Source organism: Seriola aureovittata, chromosome 4, assembly GCF_021018895.1.
Source record: "Seriola aureovittata isolate HTS-2021-v1 ecotype China chromosome 4, ASM2101889v1, whole genome shotgun sequence".
Lineage (NCBI taxonomy): Eukaryota > Metazoa > Chordata > Actinopteri > Carangiformes > Carangidae > Seriola > Seriola aureovittata.
In genome coordinates, this window is record NC_079367.1 from 1,431,328 (window position 1) to 1,454,657 (window position 23,330).

The 23,330-nt window shown below is 42.4% G+C and overlaps 1 protein-coding gene across 3 annotated transcripts in view; it reads right to left on the reverse strand.

Moving 5' to 3' along the window:
* Positions 1-21,195, reverse strand: part of LOC130168224 (neurofibromin) — a 73,067-nt gene extending 51,872 nt beyond the window's left edge. For all 3 annotated transcript variants that reach the window (XM_056374912.1, XM_056374913.1, XM_056374911.1), the window contains exons 1-16: positions 18,695-21,195; positions 8,954-9,097; positions 8,103-8,186; positions 6,690-6,880; positions 4,979-5,085; positions 4,595-4,662; positions 4,420-4,495; positions 3,420-3,577; positions 3,164-3,337; positions 2,675-2,803; positions 2,492-2,566; positions 2,279-2,410; positions 1,978-2,115; positions 580-693; positions 394-473; positions 2-125 (exon numbers count right to left, since the gene is read on the reverse strand). In XM_056374912.1, coding sequence (XP_056230887.1) covers positions 2-125; positions 394-473; positions 580-693; positions 1,978-2,115; positions 2,279-2,410; positions 2,492-2,566; positions 2,675-2,803; positions 3,164-3,337; positions 3,420-3,577; positions 4,420-4,495; positions 4,595-4,662; positions 4,979-5,085; positions 6,690-6,880; positions 8,103-8,186; positions 8,954-9,097; positions 18,695-18,754 — 1,854 coding nt within the window. In that variant the 5' untranslated portion in view covers positions 18,755-21,195. The remainder of the gene's footprint in view (position 1; positions 126-393; positions 474-579; positions 694-1,977; positions 2,116-2,278; positions 2,411-2,491; positions 2,567-2,674; positions 2,804-3,163; positions 3,338-3,419; positions 3,578-4,419; positions 4,496-4,594; positions 4,663-4,978; positions 5,086-6,689; positions 6,881-8,102; positions 8,187-8,953; positions 9,098-18,694) is intronic.
* Between the last annotated feature and the right edge of the window lie 2,135 nt (positions 21,196-23,330).

Genomic DNA, 23,330 nt, shown 5'->3' on the forward strand with positions numbered 1-23,330 from the left:
CCTTGTTCTTGAGCAGGAACTTGTTTCTGCAGATGAGGATCTCCCTCAGCCATTTCAGAACCTCTGTCCCATTGACCATCTGTTGACCAATCAGTTTCCGACAGATGAGGAAGAGCACCTGTGAACTGAGGACAAGAAGGAGAAGTCAGACTCAGTGATCATAAAGGTTTGAACACAGTGAACTCTCTGGGATCAAATCAACACTTCAGTCCCAAAAACCCCTTTCAACACCCAGTTTAATGTCATTACAAGTAACTATTAAAAATGGAGAGGCGTTGTTGTGTGAATGTTGTTGTTGTGTGAATGTGTGAATCGTCCAGACCAATCACAGCAGACCACAGTGACTGATGACTATATCTTTATTCATGGACGGATGAGAGGAAAGTTAAGTACCTGATGTCCCAGAACGTCTCTATGGGGGCATCTGGATTCCACAGCTCAATGGTCTCTGGCTGGTGAAGGACTAACAGAGCCTGAGAGAAGCCACAGGAGGACACAGACAAAGAGTTAAATCAACAAGTTAATGCAACAAAAATAAAAAGTGAAAAGTGAGCGGCGTCAGTGGGCGTGGTCTCTGACCTCCATGGCTTCCTGCGAGAGCTGGGTGGTGTTGGTCAGAGGCACCAGCTGCACCAGGCCGGTGATGAGCTCTGCTGTGCTGCTCTGCATCTCTGGAGCCTGTTTCACTGGGTTCTAACACACAACAACACACACAACAACACAACAACACACAACACACACAATGTTTTTTTATTGTTCTAGTTCTAAGAAACATTATGAAAAATGACATAAAATATATGAGTGTGTAAGAACAGTGTAAGAAATGATAATGAATGTTGTTGTGTGAATGTTGTTGTTGTGTGAATGTTGCTGTTGTGTGAATGTTGTTGTGTGAATGTTGTTCTTGTGTGAATGTTGTTGTTGTCTGAATGTTGTTGTGTGAATGTTGTTGATGTGTGAATGTTGTTGATGTGTGGATGTTGTTGATGTGTGAATGTTGTTGATGTGTGAATGTTGTTGTGTGAATGTTGCTGTTGTGTGAATGTTGTTCTTGTGTGAATGTTGTTGTTGTCTGAATGTTGTTGTGTGAATGTTGTTGATGTGTGAATGTTGTTGATGTGTGGATGTTGTTGATGTGTGAATGTTGTTGATGTGTGAATGTTGTTGTGTGAATGTTGCTGTTGTGTGAATGTTGTTCTTGTGTGAATGTTGTTGTTGTCTGAATGTTGTTGTGTGAATGTTGTTGTTGTGTGAATGTTGCTGTTGTGTGAATGTTGTGTGAATGTTGTTGATGTGTGGATGTTGTTGATGTGTGAATGTTGTTGATGTGTGAATGTTGTTGTGTGAATGTTGCTGTTGTGTAAATGTTGTTCTTGTGTGAATGTTGTTGTTGTCTGAATGTTGTTGTGTGAATGTTGTTGTGTGAATGTTGTTGATGTGTGAATGTTGTTGATGTGTGAATGTTGTTGATGTGTGAATGTTGTTGTGTAAATGTTGTTCTTGTGTGAATGTTGTTGTGTGAATGTTGTTGATGTGTGAATGTTGTTGATGTGTGAATGTTTCTGTGTGAATGTTGTTGTCTGAATGTTGATGTGTGGATGTTGTTGTTGTGTGGATGTTGTTGTTGTTTGGATGTTGTTGTTTGGATGTTGCTGTTGTCTGAATGTTGATGTGTGGATGTTGTTGTTGTGTGGATGTTGTTGTCTGAATGTTGTTGTTGTCGTCTGAATGTTGATGTGTGGATGTTGTTGTTGTGTGGATGTTGTTGTCTGAATGTTGTTGATGTCTGAATTTTGTTGTTGTCTGAATGTTGTTGATGTCTGAATTTTGTTGTTGATGTGTGGATGTTGTTGTGTGAATGTTGTTGTCTGAATGTTGTTGTTGTGTAAATGTTGTTGTGTGAATGTTGTTGTCTGAATGTTGTTGTTGTGTGGACGTTGTTGTTGTGTAAATGTTGTGAATGTCCTGCAGACTCACATGTAACATGAGTTTGGGGTCAGCGTGGATGAGTTTGACCAGAGCAAGTAGGAGGCACTTGTAGCTTCGAGTGTCCAGGTCTGTGGCTTTCTCTTTGAACTTAAGGCTGGTGGTCATCTTCCCTTTGAACGTCAGACTCTGTGGGAGGAGCCAATGAGGGGGGTGGGGGTTCAAACTGCATCAGAGTCCAGAGGATGTTGGTAATAATACAGTTCATTCACGAGAATCTAATTATGATGAACGTGTTCCTCAGCTCCATCTGAGGTTTCACACCTGTATTAAGGATAACATCCATACTCACCGGCGTCATGCGCAGTGGAGCGTGGGTGGCTGCGCCTTGGATCACCCGGTTCAGGGTGTCTGAGAACATGAAGCGCAGCTCTCCAGAGTAGCAGTACACTGCGTCTATCTTCGGCCACCAGTCCAGGTGAGACTGAGAGGAGACGACATTAAACTATTAACCATTATTATTTATATTATCATTATTACACTGATTACAAGCTGTGAGACTTACGTTAGTGATGATTCTGTGCAGCGAGTTGACCAGGACAAAATGAAAAGTCGAAGGGGATGCGGAGGCCAAACAGACCTGCAGGACAGGGAGGAGACACTCAGGTAAGTCACATCACGTAGGTGCTCCTCGCTGTGAACTGTGTGAAACATTATAAAACAAATAACAGCAGGTCTCTCTGTCCACCTTAAAGTGCTGGTTGTTGTGAGGATTGATGCGGAAACAGGAAACAAAGCAGTCCATCATCAGCTCCACGTCAGCGCTCTGGCTTCCCGCCCCCCTCCAGAAGGGTTTGGCTGGATTGAACAGCAGAGCCTGATGGGGCAGGGAGGGCCAGAGGTCACTTCAGGTCATTCTAAAGTATATGTTTAAACAGGTGGTTCTTTCCATGTTCAGCTGAATTATTGGAGCCAGTTACAACAGTTTGTAATAATTTAATTTAAATTCAAACCAGTTAGGTATTCTCTGTTCAAGTCTCTTCAGCTCTGAGTGGAACAGTTATTTTGTCTTAAATCAGTATTTATTGCTTTATTTTAATGTCATAAATACACAGATGTTAGTAAGATGGCAATCAGTTCTAAAAATCATCTGCTGATAGTGATCAATACGATCTCGTCTCATGTGATCAATATGACCCAGACATGTCAAGAGCTGGTTTCGAGAAACTGCTCAGACCTTCAGATCCATGACGATGGACTGGACCAGGAGGAAGATGGTGGAGTGATCCTCCCAATTGATGTAGGTGGAGGCTTTACAGAGTTTGACACAGGCGATGGCGGCGCTCTCCATCAGCTGTTTGCTGCCGCCCTGACCCGCTAACGCTTTCCTCAAATTGTCCATGAACAGTTTCTGCAAAACAGGAAGGTGTTTGTGAGTGCTTGAGTCACTCTCTGCTCTGTGTGTGTGTGTGTGTGTGTCAGTATGTGTGTACCTTGTTGGCCTTGCTGTCTTCCACAGTGTCTTTGGAGATGGTGTGTGTGATCTCTGGACAGAGGATGAGGAGGATGATCTGCAGCGGCCACACAGCTGCTTTTCTCTTAGCACTCTCTGCAAAGCTGTCCACCAAATCAAACAGCTTCTCTGCAGCTTCTGAATGCACACACACACACGCGCACACACGCGTGCGCACACGCACACGCACGCACGCACGCACACACACACACACACACACACACAGAGTTAATGACAGTTATCCTGTGGAGCATCCAAAATGTCATCATCATAAATCAAATTAAACATCAGAATACGTTCAATGAACCTGAAGAGCTGACTATCAGCTGTGCTCAGACAGCCCCACCTCAATCTGAATGGCAATGAGTCATGGGCGAGCTCTTCTGGTCTACACCTCTGACACAGATCTTTCTATACTGATGAAAAACCGTCTTAAATTAAAACTAGGACTTTAATTTTATGTCGATCTTTTTTTTTTTTTTAAGTATATTTTTTGGGCTTTTTATGCCTTTATTTGACAGTATAGTGGAGACAGAGAGGAAACGGGGAGGCAGAAAGAGGGGGAATGACATGCAGCGAGGGGCCATCCGATGCGGGATTCGAACTGGGGCCGACTGCAGCGAGGGCTGTAGCCTCTACACATGGGGCGCCTGCTTAGACCACTACGCCACACGACGCCCCTTATGTTGATCATTTGATTTCAGATTGAATGTGCAGTAGCACAGAGGCTGAAGAACAAAAATATGGAACTGTCCAAATACTTCTCGACTGTATAACACAAGACGATTCAAATGGGTTTACCATCAGAAAAGATTTTATCATTGAACTTCAAAATAAAAGCCCTGAACAAGAGCCTTCACGTACGTTTATTTAATTATTGATGACAAGCTTGGAGTCCTTCTACAGTTTGATCAAATCCGACTATGGGCAGAAGGTGAGATCTCAAAGACACCAATCAAATGGAAGTGTTCAGTTCATACCTGCCATATCTGCCTGTGGTCGCTGGTACAGCATGGTGAACTCATCGGGGTAATTCTCCACCCAGTTCCAAAATGCCTGGAGACAGAACAGCAGAACATTAACATCAACACAGTAAGAGCTATTAAATGTCAAGTGTTACATTTTGGGACAGAATCAGACCGGCTGATCAGTCACCTTCTCTAAACTGTTGATGACTGCGAGCTGGGCGGGTTTCTTCAGAGCTCTGAACTTCAGAACAGTTTCTGAAAGAAAGCAAACATCACAAACACAAACATCACAAACACAAACCCTGGTTCAACCTCCACCTCAGTGTCGTCATCATTTCTTTCAAACAGGTCAGGAATTCATTACATCAAGAACTGACCCATTTCTTTACCCAGCCCTAATGATGGATGTTCACCCATCATTGTTACAATCTAGTGGGATTCTCATTGGCCAACCCCGAAGACCAGGTTTTTTAACCATCTGAAATGTTTGACAGTTATGTTGTGCTCCTGAATCCATCATGAAGTCTGGGTTCCTCTCGGCAGTAAACCTGTAAGAACCTCAGGAGCGAACCTTGGAGCAGCCTCTTCAGCTTGGAGCAGTCCACGTTGATGTATTGCATCAGCTCTATGTCGTGAACATCCACGTTGTCCTCGGAGCAGACTGTCAGCTCCTGGAGCCTGACGACACACAAACAAGCACACGTGAACTCTGCAGATCAAGACACAAACTCAGGTCTTCAGGAGAGTCCCAGTCAACAAAGGCTGCGTTTAACTTCTGTACGGGAGACGGCTTCCTTCTTATGTTCCTCCAGTATTTGCTCATTTAATGACAGTATGTTCTTACATCTTATACAAAGCTGGAGACAATGGGATGGAGTTGCTGTCAGTCAGTTAGATGTTCTCAGTATATTAGAGCAATCATACTGATCTATTTCAGCCCCCCTCCCAGACATTAACCCTCTGAGATCTGAGGGTATTTTCTTGAATTCAAATTTTTTTCTTGTGTATAAGATAATGCCCAAGTGTTTGTTTCACAATTTTCAGAACAATCTCAGCTCTTTCTGTAATGAGCCCCTCTTTACACTGCGCAAAGAGATAATTTGGCCCAAAAGCTGAAAAAATTGAAGCCCAGTTTTTTTAAATTCTTCAAATCTCTTGTGAAAACAAACATCTACTGATGTGGATGAATTGTTTTGGTGCTTGAAATTGGTTCACCAAAGTCCTAAACTATAATAGATAAATGTATAATAAATGCCTAAAATGCAATGTGTTGTCTGTCACTCTACTTTTACAAAATTTTAGAGGCCTGTTTAGAGGACTTCTAGCTCCACCTATGAGTCACATATAATTTCATAAGAATATGAAAGGGAAAGTGGAGAGTCTACAGATTGTAACAACATTTAAACCATATTTTTACGCTGTGTTATCACAAGCATATTAACAGAAACGACCTCAGAGGGTTAATATATATTGTTTTACAGTGCTCTGTTGGTCAGGTGGTTATTTACAGGTGGGGAAAATATAATGCTTTATCTGTTAAAAATAAAAAATTCTTAAATGGTGAAAATGCCCTTAATTATATTTAAATTGCTTGTTTTGTCCAACCAACGTTACAAAACATAAAGATGTTTAGTTTGAAAATATCTATATTTGAGAATCTGGAATCAATAAAGTCAATCAACTAATCAATTAACTGACTGATCATTTCAACTCTACTGGACAACACCCAGCAAAGAGCTCCACAGAAACAGCTGGGCGCCTGTAGGAGGAGCTTTGTCATGACATCATCTCCCTCACTCGACTGAACGTCCAAACCTGAACATTTCAGTATTTATCCCCTCAACACAAAAATTAGAATTTAAACCAAACTCAGCATTAAAGCCCAGGATTTTCATATGCTGTGTATTAAATTGTATAATTAGCATATTAAACTGCTGAATATCAGGCTAATAAGTGCAACTCTATTCACCTATGTGCAATAATAACTGAGTACTATTTATTGTTAGTTTTCTGTTTATTTACACAGATGTAATGTACCTACTTGTCTGTAGTTATGTTACTGTATTAACCAGTGGAGACACGTCATTTCGTTGTACACTGTGCCATAAAAGCATTGAAACTGAAATTGTGGTTCAACTGTTGCACTAGAACCTGGTCTTTTTAATAGACCGACACATACACTGTAATATAATATAATCACACCAGAGGAGGACCGCACCGCTGCGGCACATGTCACAGAGCTGACAGACTGGGTATAGTACTGGGTACAGTGAGAGCGCCACCTGGTGGAGATGCGGCTGAAGACGGCGTTGAAGTTGTTGCAGCTCAGAGAGAAGAGGACGGCTGAGGCGGAGGCCCGGAGCTCGGCAGCGTGCTGGTGGCCCTCGCGGTAAGTGTAAATGAAATGGCAGATCTCTGGCAGCAGCTGTTTGACCAGCATGGTCTCATCCAGACGTAAGCAGTCCTTCGATTGCTGAGGGGGGCAACAGAGGGGAGAGGCAGTCAGGGACAAGGCCTAGGTCTGTTTCACTAATGTGGTCTTCCTTAGTGGAGCAGGGCAACAGGACAGTAGATTTGTTACTGAAGCAATGTGACACAAACCATGGTCTCAAAAACGAGAATCCCCTCCTCCACTCTGATACTCCAGTCATATAAAATATTATCCATTTGTGTGAAATATTCTCATCATTACTGTGTGAAGTAATGGAGTTACAGCTAAAAAGTATTTCCTGAGGTGACCTTGACCTTTGACTACCAAAATCTAATCAGTTTGTCCTTGAATCCAGGTGAATGTTCGTGCCAAATTTTAAGAAATTCCCTCAAGGCGTTACAGAGATATTGCATTCACAAGGCCAAAACTGCATTTTGTGAGGTCACTGTGACCTTGACCTATGACCTTTGACCATTATAATCTAATTAGTTCATCCTTGATTCCTAGTGAATGTTTGTGTCAAATTTGAAGAAGTTCCGTCAAGGTGTTATTGAGATGTTGTGTCCATGAGAATGAGACTGACAGACAGACAACCTGAAAACAAAGTGGCTGACTGACTGTCGCTGGCGTGGAGGAATAATAAAACAATAAATCATCTTCTCACTGACTGAGTCGGTCTACATCACAACACCTCAACAACCAGACTGACCTGAGCAGGTGTGTCAGCCACACGTCACCAATCCACACTAAACAGTTCTTTAGTGTTTTATAAAGTTCTGCTGTCAGTCAGGAGTTTAACTTTATATTAACCACAGGTAACCGTGACGACTGCCACGTAAACATTGATGGTTTCACTTGGGATTACTTCGGTGGGCGTTTTTAAAAATCTCTAAAACCCTTTTTTTCTGGTGGCCCCGCCCACAGCAACACATCACTCTGACACTCTGCAGGTAACTGGGAGCACTGAACAGATTCTGATGCATGAGTACCTCACAAAACCCCATGTCAAAAAAACAGAACTATCCTTTTCACCACTAACACAGTGAGGTACCCTGCACTCACCTGTATAGGAAGCTCAGAGCACTTCTCATCAGATGCTAGACTAATCTGGACCTGCTGGTCCTCATGATGGATGGAGAATATGTAAATTAGCAGAGGTCTGTGTCTGGGTGATTCCAGAGGCTGCAGCAGGACAGCAGGTAACAAGCTACAAAACCAGGGTTCATCATGAAGACCTGGATCAGATTCAGAGAGGGAGACTCACCCCAGCCAGGCACTTCTCCAGTGTGTCCAAGATGATGAGCTGGGAGAGGTAGAGGTTCTTCTCAGAAGCTTCTCCAAATATCCGCTGTGGAAATGATCAGACCAAACATCAGTCAGTCAGGAAGCTCAGGGGGAGTGTTGTCACCAAGGCCTCCCACCCCCCAAAGCTGCATGTGCACTCATCTGACACAGCCTCAACTGAACACACACATCTTCATTTATGGTTACTCGTGGATTGGCTGGACTGGGGGGACTGGGGGGACTGGAGGGACTGGAGGGACTGGGGGGACTGGGGGGACTGGGGGGACTGGAGGAACTGGAAGGGCTTGATAGACTGGAGGAACTCTCCAGGTTTTAGTGGATCTGGTCTTATCTGACCTTGTTTGTTTTGGTCTGGACGACCTGAATCAAATTTTTATCTGTGGAACCACTGTGTAACTTCAGTCTGCCAACAATAAAACAAGAACTCATGTGTCCACAACCTCCTCATCTTTCTTCTACATATATCCACTATCATACCTCACACTCAGTGGCCACTTTATTAGGAACAGCTCAAGTCGACTATTCTGATGCCTGTAATGTTCAGTCTTCGTTGTTCATTCAGGTCATTGTTTGAGCTTTGAGCTTGTTGTGCTGAACTGCTTTATATACCGAGATGTTCCTAATATTCTGACCCCTTGTGTGTGTTAATAAGGAATGTTAAGTCCAGATACTGTGTAGCAGCAGTTTACATGAGACTACCAGGACTGTGAAGCTCGCATTCACCACCAGTGTGAAGGAGGTGCGGGTCCAACCAGGGAGTCTTTCAGCAGTGACTCTCGCCTCTCACAGGAGAGGAAGAAGCCCACTCACCATGTTGTTCACATTTTTGAGGATGGTGGTGAGGCCACTGATGACGAGGGAGAACTTGTACTTGGAGATGTTGATCAGACATTCCTTGTTGTGCTCTGTGCTGACTTTGGTGTGGGTGTTCTGGTGTCCGACTTTAATGGGGAGCTGAAGGAAAAGACAAGAGAAGAGGAGGATGAGGATGATGATGATGATGGTGATGATGATGATGCAGTCAAAACACTGTTCTACATTACAGTCAAATCCATTCATGTTATATAACACGGTGTTTGACAGCTCTGTCTGTTTTATTGTTTTTATTGTGCTGCGTTTATCAAACACTGTAATGTCAGATTCAGATCAAACTGTCTGACCCATAATTTAATGTAAGAGGGTGTGATCAACACTGCTCCCAGTGCTCCCAGTGCTCCCAGTGCATACATTAGAGGGCCAAACCTCTAAACCAGGTGTCGGTAAGTAAGTAATAGCCATGACAACGGATCAACTCCATCCACTACAAAAGACCATGAGACCTGGATGAAAGAGTTAGTGGAACTCACTATTTGTCTCATTTTCATTTTTAATGTCTGTAGTCTGTAAGTGTTCACTGCACAGCTGATCTAGCCACACATATTTATATATATATAATATGTACATACATACATACATAGGTGTGTGTATATATAAATATATATATATATATATATATATATATATATATATATACCCACACACATACCTATGTGTACAGTGCTGCTTGAAAGTATGTGAACCTTCCAGACATGGTCACTGTTTTTGTATAAAACATTAAAAGAACCTTATTTAACAGACATCCAAATCCTAATTTGTAAAGCACACTTTCCAAATACTGGACACACACACAAAAAGAGATATTTTTCCATTATGTAATTCAACAAATGTGGTTTATTTCACAAACACTGAAAATGTAACACGTGCAAAAGTATGTGAACCCTTCTATTAGTAGCTTGTGGCTCCTCCTTTTGCAGCCATTACTTCAACCAAACGTCTTCTGTAACCTCTAACCAGTCTCTCGCATCTGCTTATGGGGATTTTTGCCCACTCCTCCTTGCAGAACTCAGCCAGTTCAGAGAGGTTGGAGGGACATCTGGCATGTACCATCTTCTTCAGGTCTCGCGATTTAGATCTGGACTTTGACTGGGCCAATCCAGAGTACGAATCCTCTTTCTCTGAAGCCATTCCTTTGTAGTTTTGCTGGAATGCTTAGGGTCATTGTCTTGTTGCATAATCCATTTTCGTCCCAGCTTCAACTGTTTGACTGATGGCAGGAGATTCTGGTCAAGAATTTGTTGATATGCCTGAGAATTCATGGTTCCTTGGATAATATGGAGTCGCCCAGTTCCAGAAGCAGAGAAGCAGCCCCAGACCACACATTTCCACCACCATGCTTCACTGTTGGCAGGAGGTTCTTTTCTTCATTTGCAGTGTTGGCTTTTCTCCAAACATGGCGGTTTTGATTGTGACCAAATAACTCTACTTTAGACTCATCTGTCCAGAGAATGGACTCCCAGAAGGCCTCTGGTTTGTCCAAGTGCTCTCTGGCAAAGTTGAAACGGGCAGCTTTGTTCTTTTTTGAGAGCAGATGCTTCCTTCTAGCAACCCTCCCATGAATGCCATGGCTATTCAATTGTCGTCTGATCGTAGACGCATGCACATTTGTCCCGATGCTACCAGAGAGGTCTGCAACTCTGTAGAGGTGATGTGTGGGTTGGCCTTTACCTGATTTATTATTTTTCTGGTGGCTCTGGGTGATAGTTTTGATGGGCACCCACTTCTAGGCAGAGTTGCTGTCATGTTGAAGGCCCTCCATTTGTAAATTATTTGTCTTACAGTCGATGGATTGAGCTGGAATCTTTTGGAGATGGTCTTATATCCCTCCCCAGACTGATGGGCTGTCACTACCCTCTTCTTCATGTCCTCGAATATTTCCTTTCCTCTCGGCATTGTTGATGTGTATGGGACCAAGTTGGTTTGGTTGGTTTCCTCTCTCTTTTAATTAGTGCAAGCCAATCCCTTTCCCAAGATTGTCTCATTTCATTGGTCTACTGAAATGATTAATTAAGCACTCACATGTATTTCACCTGAGTCTGTTACCTGCTTGACTTAACCCGTGCAGCTGGGGATTCACTTACTTTTGCACATACACTAATTCCATGTTTCATGTAGTTTTTGGGCTACTTAAACAAGTTCCACTAAACAAGTACAAGCAATTGATGAAACATATATCTGACATTTCATACATAAAAACTGGTGATGATAAAATAAGAAAATCATGGTAAACAACAGAAACATCTGAACTGCTCAAGGCGTTCACATACTTTCAAGCAGCACTGTATATATATATATACATATTAGGGCTGGGACGATTATCCGACGTAATCGACGTTGTCCATTATAAAAATTATTCGACATGGAATTTTAGTGTCGACGCGTCGTGTAAAACCACACAGGGTAAATGTTCATAGAACAAATCCAGAACTTTCTAATGGGACCGTTTATATCCATCGTCTTTGGTTTACCCGGATACAAGCGCAGCGCACGGACTGGGACAACGCGGTGAAGTAATTGAAGTCATTGACTACGTGAATGATTTGCGTCTGTATTTGAACAACACGGCGGCGTCTACCAGCAGTACGACGGAGCGTGTGGAGCAACACGCGGCAAAAAAGGCTCGTACACGGTCCTCCAGAGTTTGGGAATACTTTAATCTTGACACCAACAGTGCGGTAGTCTGCAGACTCTGTGTGTGTTGGACGGTGCAAATTGTTATATTAAATGACTGGAAAATAATTGCAATAAAAGTTAGGTTAATAAAAAAATAATCGTTAGATTATTCGAATAATCGAAAAAATAATAGCTAGATTAATCGTTTAAAGAATAATCATTTGGGACAGCCCTAATACATATACACATACCTATGTCTATATCAGGTCATAAAGACACACACTTATGTCTATATCAGGTCACACAGACACACACCTGTCTATATCAGGTCATAAAGACACACACCTGTCTATATAAGCTCATACAGACACACACCTGTCTATATAAGGTCACACAGACACACACCTGTCTATATAAGGTCATACAGACACACACCTGTCTATATCAGGTCATACAGACACACACCTGTCTATATATGGTCATACAGACACACACCTGTCTATATATGGTCATATAGACACACACCTGTCTATATATGGTCATACAGACACACCTGTCTATATATGGTCATACAGACACACACCTGTCTATATCAGGTCACATAGACACACACCTGTCTATATATGGTCATACAGACACACACCTGTCTATATATGGTCATACAGACACACCTATCTATATCAGGTCACATAGACACACACCTGTCTATATCAGGTCACATAGACACACCTGTCTATATCAGGTCACATAGACACACACCTGTCTATATCAGGTCACATAGACACACACCTGTCTATATATGGTCATACAGACACACACCTGTCTATATATGGTCATACAGACACACCTGTCTATATCAGGTCACATAGACACACACCTGTTTATATCAGGTCACATAGACACACACCTGTCTATATATGGTCATACAGACACACACCTGTCTATATATGGTCATACAGACACACACCTGTCTATATATGGTCATACAGACACACCTGTCTATATCAGGTTACATAGACACACACCTGTCTATATATGGTCATACAAACACACCTGTCTATATCAGGTCACATAGACACACACCTGTCTATATATGGTCATACAGACACACACCTGTCTATATATGGTCATACAGACACACACTTGTCTATATATGGTCATACAGACACACACCTGTCACCTGCAGAGCTCATAGACAGGATTGCTCAGTGGCCTCAATAATTCTGACATGAAGAAGTCTGGAACCAGGACTCATCTAGAACTGGACCTGGACTAACTGAGACCTCAGACCCAGACCCTGATGGTCTCTGAGCTCCAGAGAAACCTCCAGAAGAACAACTATCACTGCAGTTCCAATTATCTGGACTTCATGTCAGAGGGTCCAGACGGAGCCTCTCCTCAGGGACAGCTAGAGGACTCTGAGACTGAGAGAAACCAGATTCTGGTCTGATGAGACCAGGACTGAACTGTCTGGTCTCAGGTCTCAGAGTCAGGTCTGGAGAAAACCAAATATCACCTGAACAACAGTGAAGCCTGGTGGAGGCAGCATCAAGCTGTGGGGGGACGGGGACACTGGTCAGGACTGAGGGAAGACCTGGTCCAGAGCTCAGGACCTCAGACTGGACCGAAGGTTCACACAGCCAAGACAACAGAGAAGAGCCTGAGGGATAACTCTGTGAAGGACTTCTGACCTGGGCCTAGTCCAACATCTGGAGAAACCTGAAAATATCTGTCCACAGCGGTTCACATCAACCAGACAGAGTCTGATAAATTAATCTAAATGATTTTATCAAACGGTGAAAGCTCTAAAGATTTTCTGAACTAACTGTATTTGTATAAATACATACATATATATGCATATTTATGCATATATATGCGGCGCACTGCATCAATAGAAGTACTTTTGTCTACTTTGATTCATCAATCAATCTATTGATCTATAAGACATCTGAAACAAACAATAATCACAAAGTGACTTCATCAAATGTTTTGTCCCAGATTTGATATACAACCAACTAAACCAAACTGTCACTGAAAACTGAACATAATTAAAAACTGAAGATAATTAGTCACTACATCTAAAACAAATCAATATCAACTTTTGATTTCACAGAGCTTCCTGTGTCCAAGTCCTGAGCTGGACCCGTTCATCAACCACGACCTCTACATGGACTTAGTCTCTCTTTATAACCCGCACTTCACCTGACCTCACCTAACTGAGGCAGCATTTAATGACACCTGACAGCAGCAGACGTTTGAATCACAGTACAGCAATCACACTACAGTAATCACACTACAGTAATCACACTATAGTAATCACACTACAGTGATCACACTATAGTAATCACACTACAGTAATCACACTACAGTAATCACACTACAGTAATCACAATAATCACACTACAGTAATCACAATAATCACACTACAGCGATCACACTACAGCGATCACACTACAGTAATCACACTACAGTAATCACACTACAGTAATCACACTATCGTAATCACAATAATCACACTACAGTAATCACACTACAGTAATCACAATAATCACACTACAGTAATCACACTACAGTAATCACAATAATCACACTACAGTAATCACACTACAGTAATCACAATAATCACACTACAGCGATCACACTACAGCGATCACGCTACAGTAATCACACTACAGTAATCACACTATAGTAATCACACTACAGTAATCACACTACAGTAATCACACTATAGTAATCACACTACAGTAATCACACTACAGTAATCACACTATCGTAATCACACTACAATGATCACACTACAGTAATCACAATAATCACACTACAGCAATCACACTACAGTAATCACACTATAGTAATCACACTACAGCAATCACACTACAGTGATCACAATAATCACACTACAGTGATCACACTATAGTAATCACAGTAATCACACTAAAGTAATCACACTATAGTAATCACACTACAGTAATCACACTACAGTAATCACAATAATCACACTACAGTAATCACACTACAGTAATCACACTATCGTAATCACACTACAATGATCACACTACAGTAATCACACAACAGCAATCACACTACAATGATCACACTATAGTAATCACACTACAGCAATCACACTACAGTGATCACAATAATCACACTACAGTAATCACACTACAATAATCATCACACTACAGTAATCACACCACAGTGATCACACTACAGTAATCACACTACAGTAATCACACTACAGTAATCACACTACAGTAATCACACTATAGTAATCACACTACAGTAATCACACTATAGTAATCACACTACAGTGATCACACTACAGCAATCACACCACAGTGATCACACTACAATGATCACACTACAATGATCATCACACTACAGTAATCACACTACAATGATCACACTATAGTAATCACAGTAATCACACTACAGTGATCACACTACAGTAATCACACTAAAGTAATCACACTATAGTAATCACACTACAGTGATCACACTATAGTAATCACACTACAGTAATCACACTACAGTAATCACACTACAGCAATCACACTACAATGATCACACTATAGTAATCACACTACAGTAATCACACTACAGTAATCACACTACAGTAATCACACTACAGTGATCACACTACAGCAATCACACCACAGTGATCACACTACAGTAATCACACTACAATGATCACACTATAGTAATCACACTATAGTAATCACACTACAGCAATCACACTACAATGATCACACTACAATGATCATCACACTACAGTAATCACACTACAATGATCACACTACAGTAATCACACTACAATGATCATCACACTACAGCAATCACACTACAATGATCACACTACAATGATCATCACACTACAGTAATCACACTACAATGATCACACTACAGTAATCACACTACAATGATCATCACACTACAGTAATGACACTACAATGATCACACTACAGTAATCACACTATAGTAATCACACTACAGCAATCACACTACAATGATCACACTATAGTAATCACACTACAGTAATCACACTACAGTAATCACACTACAGTAATCACACTACAGTGATCACACTACAGCAATCACACCACAGTGATCACACTACAGTAATCACACTACAATGATCACACTATAGTAATCACACTATAGTAATCACACTACAGCAATCACACTACAATGATCACACTACAATGATCATCACACTACAGCAATCACACTACAATGATCACACTACAGTAATCACACTACAATGATCATCACACTACAGCAATCACACTACAATGATCACACTACAATGATCATCACACTACAGTAATCACACTACAATGATCACACTACAGTAATCACACTACAATGATCATCACACTACAGTAATGACACTACAATGATCACACTACAGTAATCACACTATAGTAATCACACTACAGCAATCACACTACAATGATCACACTATAGTAATCACACTACAGTAATCACACTACAGTAATCACACTACAGTAATCACACTACAGTGATCACACTACAGCAATCACACCACAGTGATCACACTACAGTAATCACACTACAATGATCACACTATAGTAATCACACTATAGTAATCACACTACAGCAATCACACTACAATGATCACACTACAATGATCATCACACTACAGCAATCACACTACAGTAACCACACCACAGTAACCACACCACAGTAACCACACTACAGTAATCACACCACAGTAATCACACTACAGTAATCACACTACAGTAACCACACCACAGTAATCACACTACAGTAACCACACCACAGTAATCACACTACAGTAACCACACTACAGTAATCACACTACAGTAATCACACTACAGTAACCACACCACAGTAATCACACTACAGTAATCACACTACAGTAATCACACTACAGTAACCACACCACAGTAATCACACTACAGTAATCACACTACAGTAACCACACCACAGTAACCACACTACAGTAACCACACCACAGTAATCACACTACAGTAATCACACTACAGTAACCACACTACAGTAATCACACTACAGTAACCACACCACAGTAATCACACTACAGTAATCACACACAGTAACCACACTACAGTAATCACACCACAGTAATCACACTACAGTAATCACACTACAGTAACCACACCACAGTAATCACACTACAGTAACCACACCACAGTAATCACACTACAGTAACCACACTACAGTAATCACACTACAGTAATCACACTACAGTAACCACACCACAGTAATCACACTACAGTAATCACACTACAGTAATCACACTACAGTAACCACACCACAGTAATCACACTACAGTAATCACACTACAGTAACCACACCACAGTAACCACACTACAGTAACCACACCACCATAATCAGTCATTAATGGAGATGGGATGTAGACTATTTTTAGGAGCAGAGAAGTCCTCACTCTCTAAACTACTAATTTTAATATACGGCCTATTAGACTAACTGTAAAGCTGAATATACTACTGCTTCTGGGTTATGACCATTTCAAATATTAACTACTGTTATTACCTCAGTTATTTTACTGGATGACGTTGACACAGATAAAGTTCTTTAGCATCAGGGACAGATAGTAGCTTGAGAAATTAAAACAAAAAGACTGAACCCTTTAGTTGGAGCTGTTGGATCACAGTAAGCCAGAGCTGGGGGAAACACCTAAAGCCACTTTCTCCTGACTTTGGTAATCCAAGCTGAGCCGCTAAACCCTGACCACACTCCACGATCTGTGGCAACTAAGACCAGATCCAAAGACCTCTGACTGAATGGAGCCAAATGACTTTTAAATGACAGATTTCCCTTTTCACAACAAAGCCACTTGAGTTTGTTAAAGTAAACTGATCAGGCTGACAGAGCAGAAGAGTGACATCACAGCTTTATTCTTCATCAGACCTACTGATAGGCAGGTACAGGTGGGAACCAGGGAGTGAAGTGAATGAAAATCACTGGACATGTGAAAGTAACAATAAAGCCTCACTGTTGTTTCACAACCTGACAGTTTATTAACTGTTAATAACTGTTAATAACTGTTATTAGCTGTTATTAGCTGTTATCAACCGTTATTAACTGTTATCAACTGTTATTAACTGTTATTAACTAATCTTTCCTCAGTCTGGAGCTTTGTGAACTCAGTATCTAAAGGCAGAGAGCTGACCATGGATGGATTATGACACAAGGGTCCCTTGGACACAGACTGGTAAAAAAGCCCCCACCCCTCCTACATAGGACCCCCAGCCTGAAAGAGACACAAAACTATTATTTATATACGTATATGTATGTATGTATGTATGTATGTATGTATGTATGTGTGTGTGTGTGTGTGTGTGTGTGTGTGTGTGTGTGTGTGTGTGTGTGTGTGTGTGTGTGTGTGTGTGTGTGTGTGTGTGTGTGTAGTGCGGGGTTTGTGGTCGTTTTGTGTCTCTTTTAGGTCACTTTTTGTCTCTTCACTAATTTTCTATCAAGAAATTCTTACAGCGACTTTAAACGGAGGCTCGGAACCAGGGGCCCAGACCTCCTGACCTCTCGGGGCCCTGAGCCTGCGCCCGGTAGGCCGGTCAGTCCTTCCACGGTGCTAACCCAGTCACATCTTATTTGTTTACATTAGACAGCTAGGCCTGCTAACGTTAGCTCCCTAGCTACCGTGAAGCAGTCGTCAAGCCGCGGACCGGACTGGACAGACGGACGTGTGTTCAGGCTGGACCCCGGACGTGTTGCGATGCGGTGTGGTCTCCAGCAGCTGACCGGTCCGCTTCACACACAGCCCGGGACAGATGTGGGATAAATGAGCTAACTGACGGTGGAGACGGCGCTAGCTACAAAGACTCCTCCTCGGTGTTTTACAGCTGGACAAACAGCCCCGACACATTTCAGAGAAGAAACTATTCCCGCAGGGAAAACGCTCCTTAAATCCGTATTTAAAGAGGACCTGGTCGGTGCAGACGTACCGAGAGCCGGACTGCGTGGCCCTCAGGACTACCACAGCTCGCTACACCCATCCCCTGAATCAGCCCATCTTACCTGCTCATCAAATCTAGTAATCACGGCCTGGACCCACTCCACTGGTTTGTGAGCCGCCATGTCCGGGCGGAGGACACCGCAGCGCTGCGCTGGCTAATCCAAGGTGCGAGGTCGGAGCTGACACGCGTATTTCTGCATGAAAATCTGCCCTGAACCGACGGGAGAGGACCACAGGGGCGAATATTTTTCCCTTTCTGTAGGATTCACCATGCCACCGCCATGACACACCACCGGAAGTCTTCTTCACAGAAACTGGTGGGAGGTGTAGGAGACCAGGGTGAAGCTGGCTGCAGAGACACACACGACTTCCTGGTACGATCTTCAAATTAGTCACTGACCAAATCGCCAAATGACTGCATCGACACACGTGGAGGTTAAACCTGCATCTGTTTAATGAATCCCTCTGTTTCTGTTGAACAGGTGTGCTCCTGTTTTTCTAGCTGCTTGTGTAGTTTATAGCACCATGCTCTACCTGTCCATGTGTTTAACCAATGGAGTGGGCGTTAACACACCTGGACTCACAGTGAAAACCACACATCATGTAGTGATCGGGTGTTCTGCTCAAACACCTGCAACACATCTGTTCTTGTGACTTTATTTTTGTTTTATTTTGAAGGAGGATTTTCTGTACTTCCGCTACTAATGTAGACAACTCCGGGAGATTGTCTGCTTGTTCAGAGCGCATGCGTCAAATAGGGTCAGGCTTATCATAGTGTTTTTCAGTCCTGAGAATGATGTTTATTGTTTTCATGAATAAGTCAGAATCCTTCTAAAAGCTGATGCAGCCACACCTGTACACACCTGTACAGGACGTTCTCCACCAATCACAGAGCAGATGTGTTTAAAAGTCTCTGAGGACGAGGAAAAACAGATCACTGTAAAACTTAATTTAATACATTTCACACTATGTTTCAGCTGAATAAGGTAAAGACCATAATCAGTTAATAAAGTACAGCAGACAGACTGACCTGCTGTAATAATAATAATAATAATAATAATAATCATACCAGATTATTATAAGGACAACAATGACATCAATACTATTGATAATAATAACAACCCAATTTATGACTGATTAAAAAGGAAAATAATAGAAAATAATAAATGACTGTTATAAGTGTACAGAACAATATGGTGATTAATAAATAGTATGGTGATTGACTAATACTATGGGGATTGATGAATAAGAAGAAGCAGCAGTGTGTTATTGGATTCAGCGATAAAACTTGTTTGTTGGGGTTTAGTCTGTTAGAGTTAGGGTTTAGGGTTTATCGCTGCATGTATGTGTGAACGTGGCTGCTTTATAAAGGCTTTGGTGACATTCAGGAGAACCCTGAGTTTAATTTGCAGGTTTACATGAAGATAAACTGAACTGTGTTTAACATAAACTCTCAAGGTTCAAAAGTGAATGGACACTTGGCCACTAAATGTTAGTGGGGTTAGTTTGTGCATAAAAGAGCTCACAGATGAGAGCTGTCGGTTGTATTATTGAAGTTCCTGTGTGTGGAACACCTCTGATTCGTTGGTTTTTCTAGACAGAAACAACTGGATCCCACATGATTGTAATGAGCTGAAGCAAACACCGACACCGGTTTTCATCAGAACCAGAGTGAAGCTCAGTGAAGTCAGATACCACCTGATCACTGTTTAATGACCAACATGCACACTGTGTGTCCTGAGGTTCACTTCCTGTGGAAGAAACAGAAGAATGTGCAGAAACCAAGACTTCTAAAGCACAAACCAAATTATTTAAAAAATCATTTATTGAGGTGAAATAACAGTTTGTTAAGGCACGTCATTAGGTCTGACCAGGTGTCATGAATGCTCAGAGGTATGATTATCAATAACTTAATGGAAACATTCACATTAAAGATGAAGAACTTCAGGTGTGTTTGAACACTGCACTGAAGAGAACACATTGACATTCAATACTTTAGTGCTGCATTGAGCTGAGGGAGAAACTATCACATCATTCATACAAGTACTACAGGTGAGTCAAGTCCAGAATCTGGGACCAGGCTCATGTTGCATTGACCCAGTCTCAACAGAAGAACTGGTTTAGACTTTAACACCTCTGGTCACACTTGGCAAGCTGTGCACGAATCCTTTGGTAAACCTGGTATTGCATCGTTTTGTAAGACATCAACACGAATCCACCTGCTGCTGTAGATGAGCAGGACATCTTTTTTTGTCTGAAGGCACCAAGGAGCAACTGCCCAGCTGGACATCTGTCCGCAGCTGGACGTCTGTCCGCAGCTGGACGTCTGTCCGCAGCTGGACGTCTGTCCGCAGCTGGACGTCTGTCTGCAGCTGGACTTAAAGCAAACACATACTTTGGAGGAGGCTCTCATTAAGACAGATGGTAGGCCCGTCACTGGCCTACCAGTCACTACAGAGGGATGGCTGTCACAGAGTGGGGTATCCTTTGGGTATAGCCACTGTCTGTTTGAACCCAGTCACTCTGGGAGTTCATGTCTCTGCATTAGAACTGTAACGTCTACTCGATGTCACCGGGTCTGGTGGCCACGTAGACGAAGACCACGATGAGTAGCACCACCACAGCCAGGGTGGGCAGGACGACAGTGGCCACCTGCTGTCGAGCTTCCTGCATGGCCTGCTTCCGCTCCTTCTTGTCCTTGGACGTCTCTTTCTTGGGTTTGCCCTTGAGCTGCCTCATGATGGAACCTGACAGACACAAACACAACACAATAAGTCAGCTGTTCGACATGATGGAGACAGCTGAGCTGCACCACCTGCTCCTGTCTGACCTCTGAGTGTTTCAGGTCAGAGTCACCAAACCCCTGATGAAGCTCGCCTTTTCATGAGGAGGTGTGGTTTTTAATTAAAGCTCCCACACTGTGATTCAGTCAGAGAAATGACACCAGGAGTGAAGGGTCAGAGTGGAGCTTCAGGTTCAGACACAGATGGAGCAGACTCCTCTGAATCTGGATTTGAGCAGAGACCTTTTCAGATGACCTCTCTGGCCTTTAACAATAAAACCTGATATTGGCTGGAAGCCAGTGTAGTGAGTAATGTATACATTTAATATATAAATACAGTCAAAGGTTTGGACAGACCTTAAGTGAATGGGAAAGTTTGTCCAAACTTTTGACTGGTGCTGTTTATATATGTATTAATATAAATATGGTCAGATCTTCATCCAAGTGAGAACTACACACAAACACCATCATATGTTTTTGACTGAAAAAACATATGAAGAGTCCTTGAGCTCTGAGCTCCTTGACAACATGGAGCCCCCATCCTGCTGGACTCTGTATCTAACAGTCAGACAGGTCTGGATCAGGAATCCCAGACTGGACACACCTTCCTTGACTGTATGAATCATTTTCATTGGTCAGCATGTATAAGAATGTGTCAGGGGCCAATCAGCAGCATTGACTCTTCATTGATATAATCTGGTGTCTGGTTTAGTTTGACTGCAGAGAGTTGGATGGAGATATAATGTGACTCAATTCATATGCATGTGTAACTTCATGTGTCAGACTAGATGGTAACATGTTGCTCAGCAGACAGAGCCTTCTGAAGAGTAACTTACATGTAACAGATCATTAACACTTTATTTCTTAGTTAATAACTGTGGAGTCTGTCCACTCTATTCTCTCACATTAATCATATCTGATGTTGTATTGAGGCGTTGAAGTTTTATGGGACTACATTTGTATTGTTGTTATATTATTGTTAATTATTTGGTGTTTCTGTGAACCACTACACAGAGAGTAAACCTGGACAGCCCTCCAGTGCAGTATGAAGTGTTTGAGCTGATATACCAGAGAAATTAAAACAACCACCACAGAAACACACACTAACAAAGAATGAAATGAAGCTACTGTGTGAGGGAACAGACACCAGGACCAGGACGAGGACCAGTCTGGATCCCTCTGCAGGATTACTGTAAATACACTGACACGGTATTTGACCCGTAACCTGAACTCCACACTGCTGACATGTCAAACTCCTGTGGTCTGGTAAACAGAGTCTCATAGTGAACTCAGTCCGACTCTGCAAACAGACTGCCGGAGGTTGAGCCGCTGTGGAGGCCGGTCGGTCCGGAGCCTCATGGCTGAAAGCTGTAAGGAAGTTGGAGAACAGGACGCTCCTGTATCCGGTGGCTCGTCGTGAGAGTCAGCACGCACTAACTTTGAGAAAGGTGAGCTCCGGCAGAGGAACCTCGTGCTGCCGGTTCACTGGGTCGGAAAGAAGCGGACAGTTACCTCACCGCTGCCCGCAGAGTGCTGACAAGTTTCGGCCGTCGCTCCGCTGTTCTGCCGGAGACGTCCGCTCTGGTCCAGGGTTAGACCCGCCGCTCCGCACGGAGCTCGACGTGGCAGTATGTGGAGGAGCTGCTGGAAAACTACTGTCACTGACACTTCCGGCCGCACCCTCCAAAATAAAATGATAAATGAAGGCCGTCTGTGCAGCCCATAATACTACTACTACTACTACTACTACTACTACTACTACTAATAATAATAATAATAATAATAAACTTTCTCTTCAGGACACTATAGCAACAAATAAAAATGAAAAACTGTAAAAAGAAGAGTTGAACAGGTATCACTTTCTGATAAAGTATCATTAATAAAGCGTTCATGAGTACTCATGGTACTGGGCACAG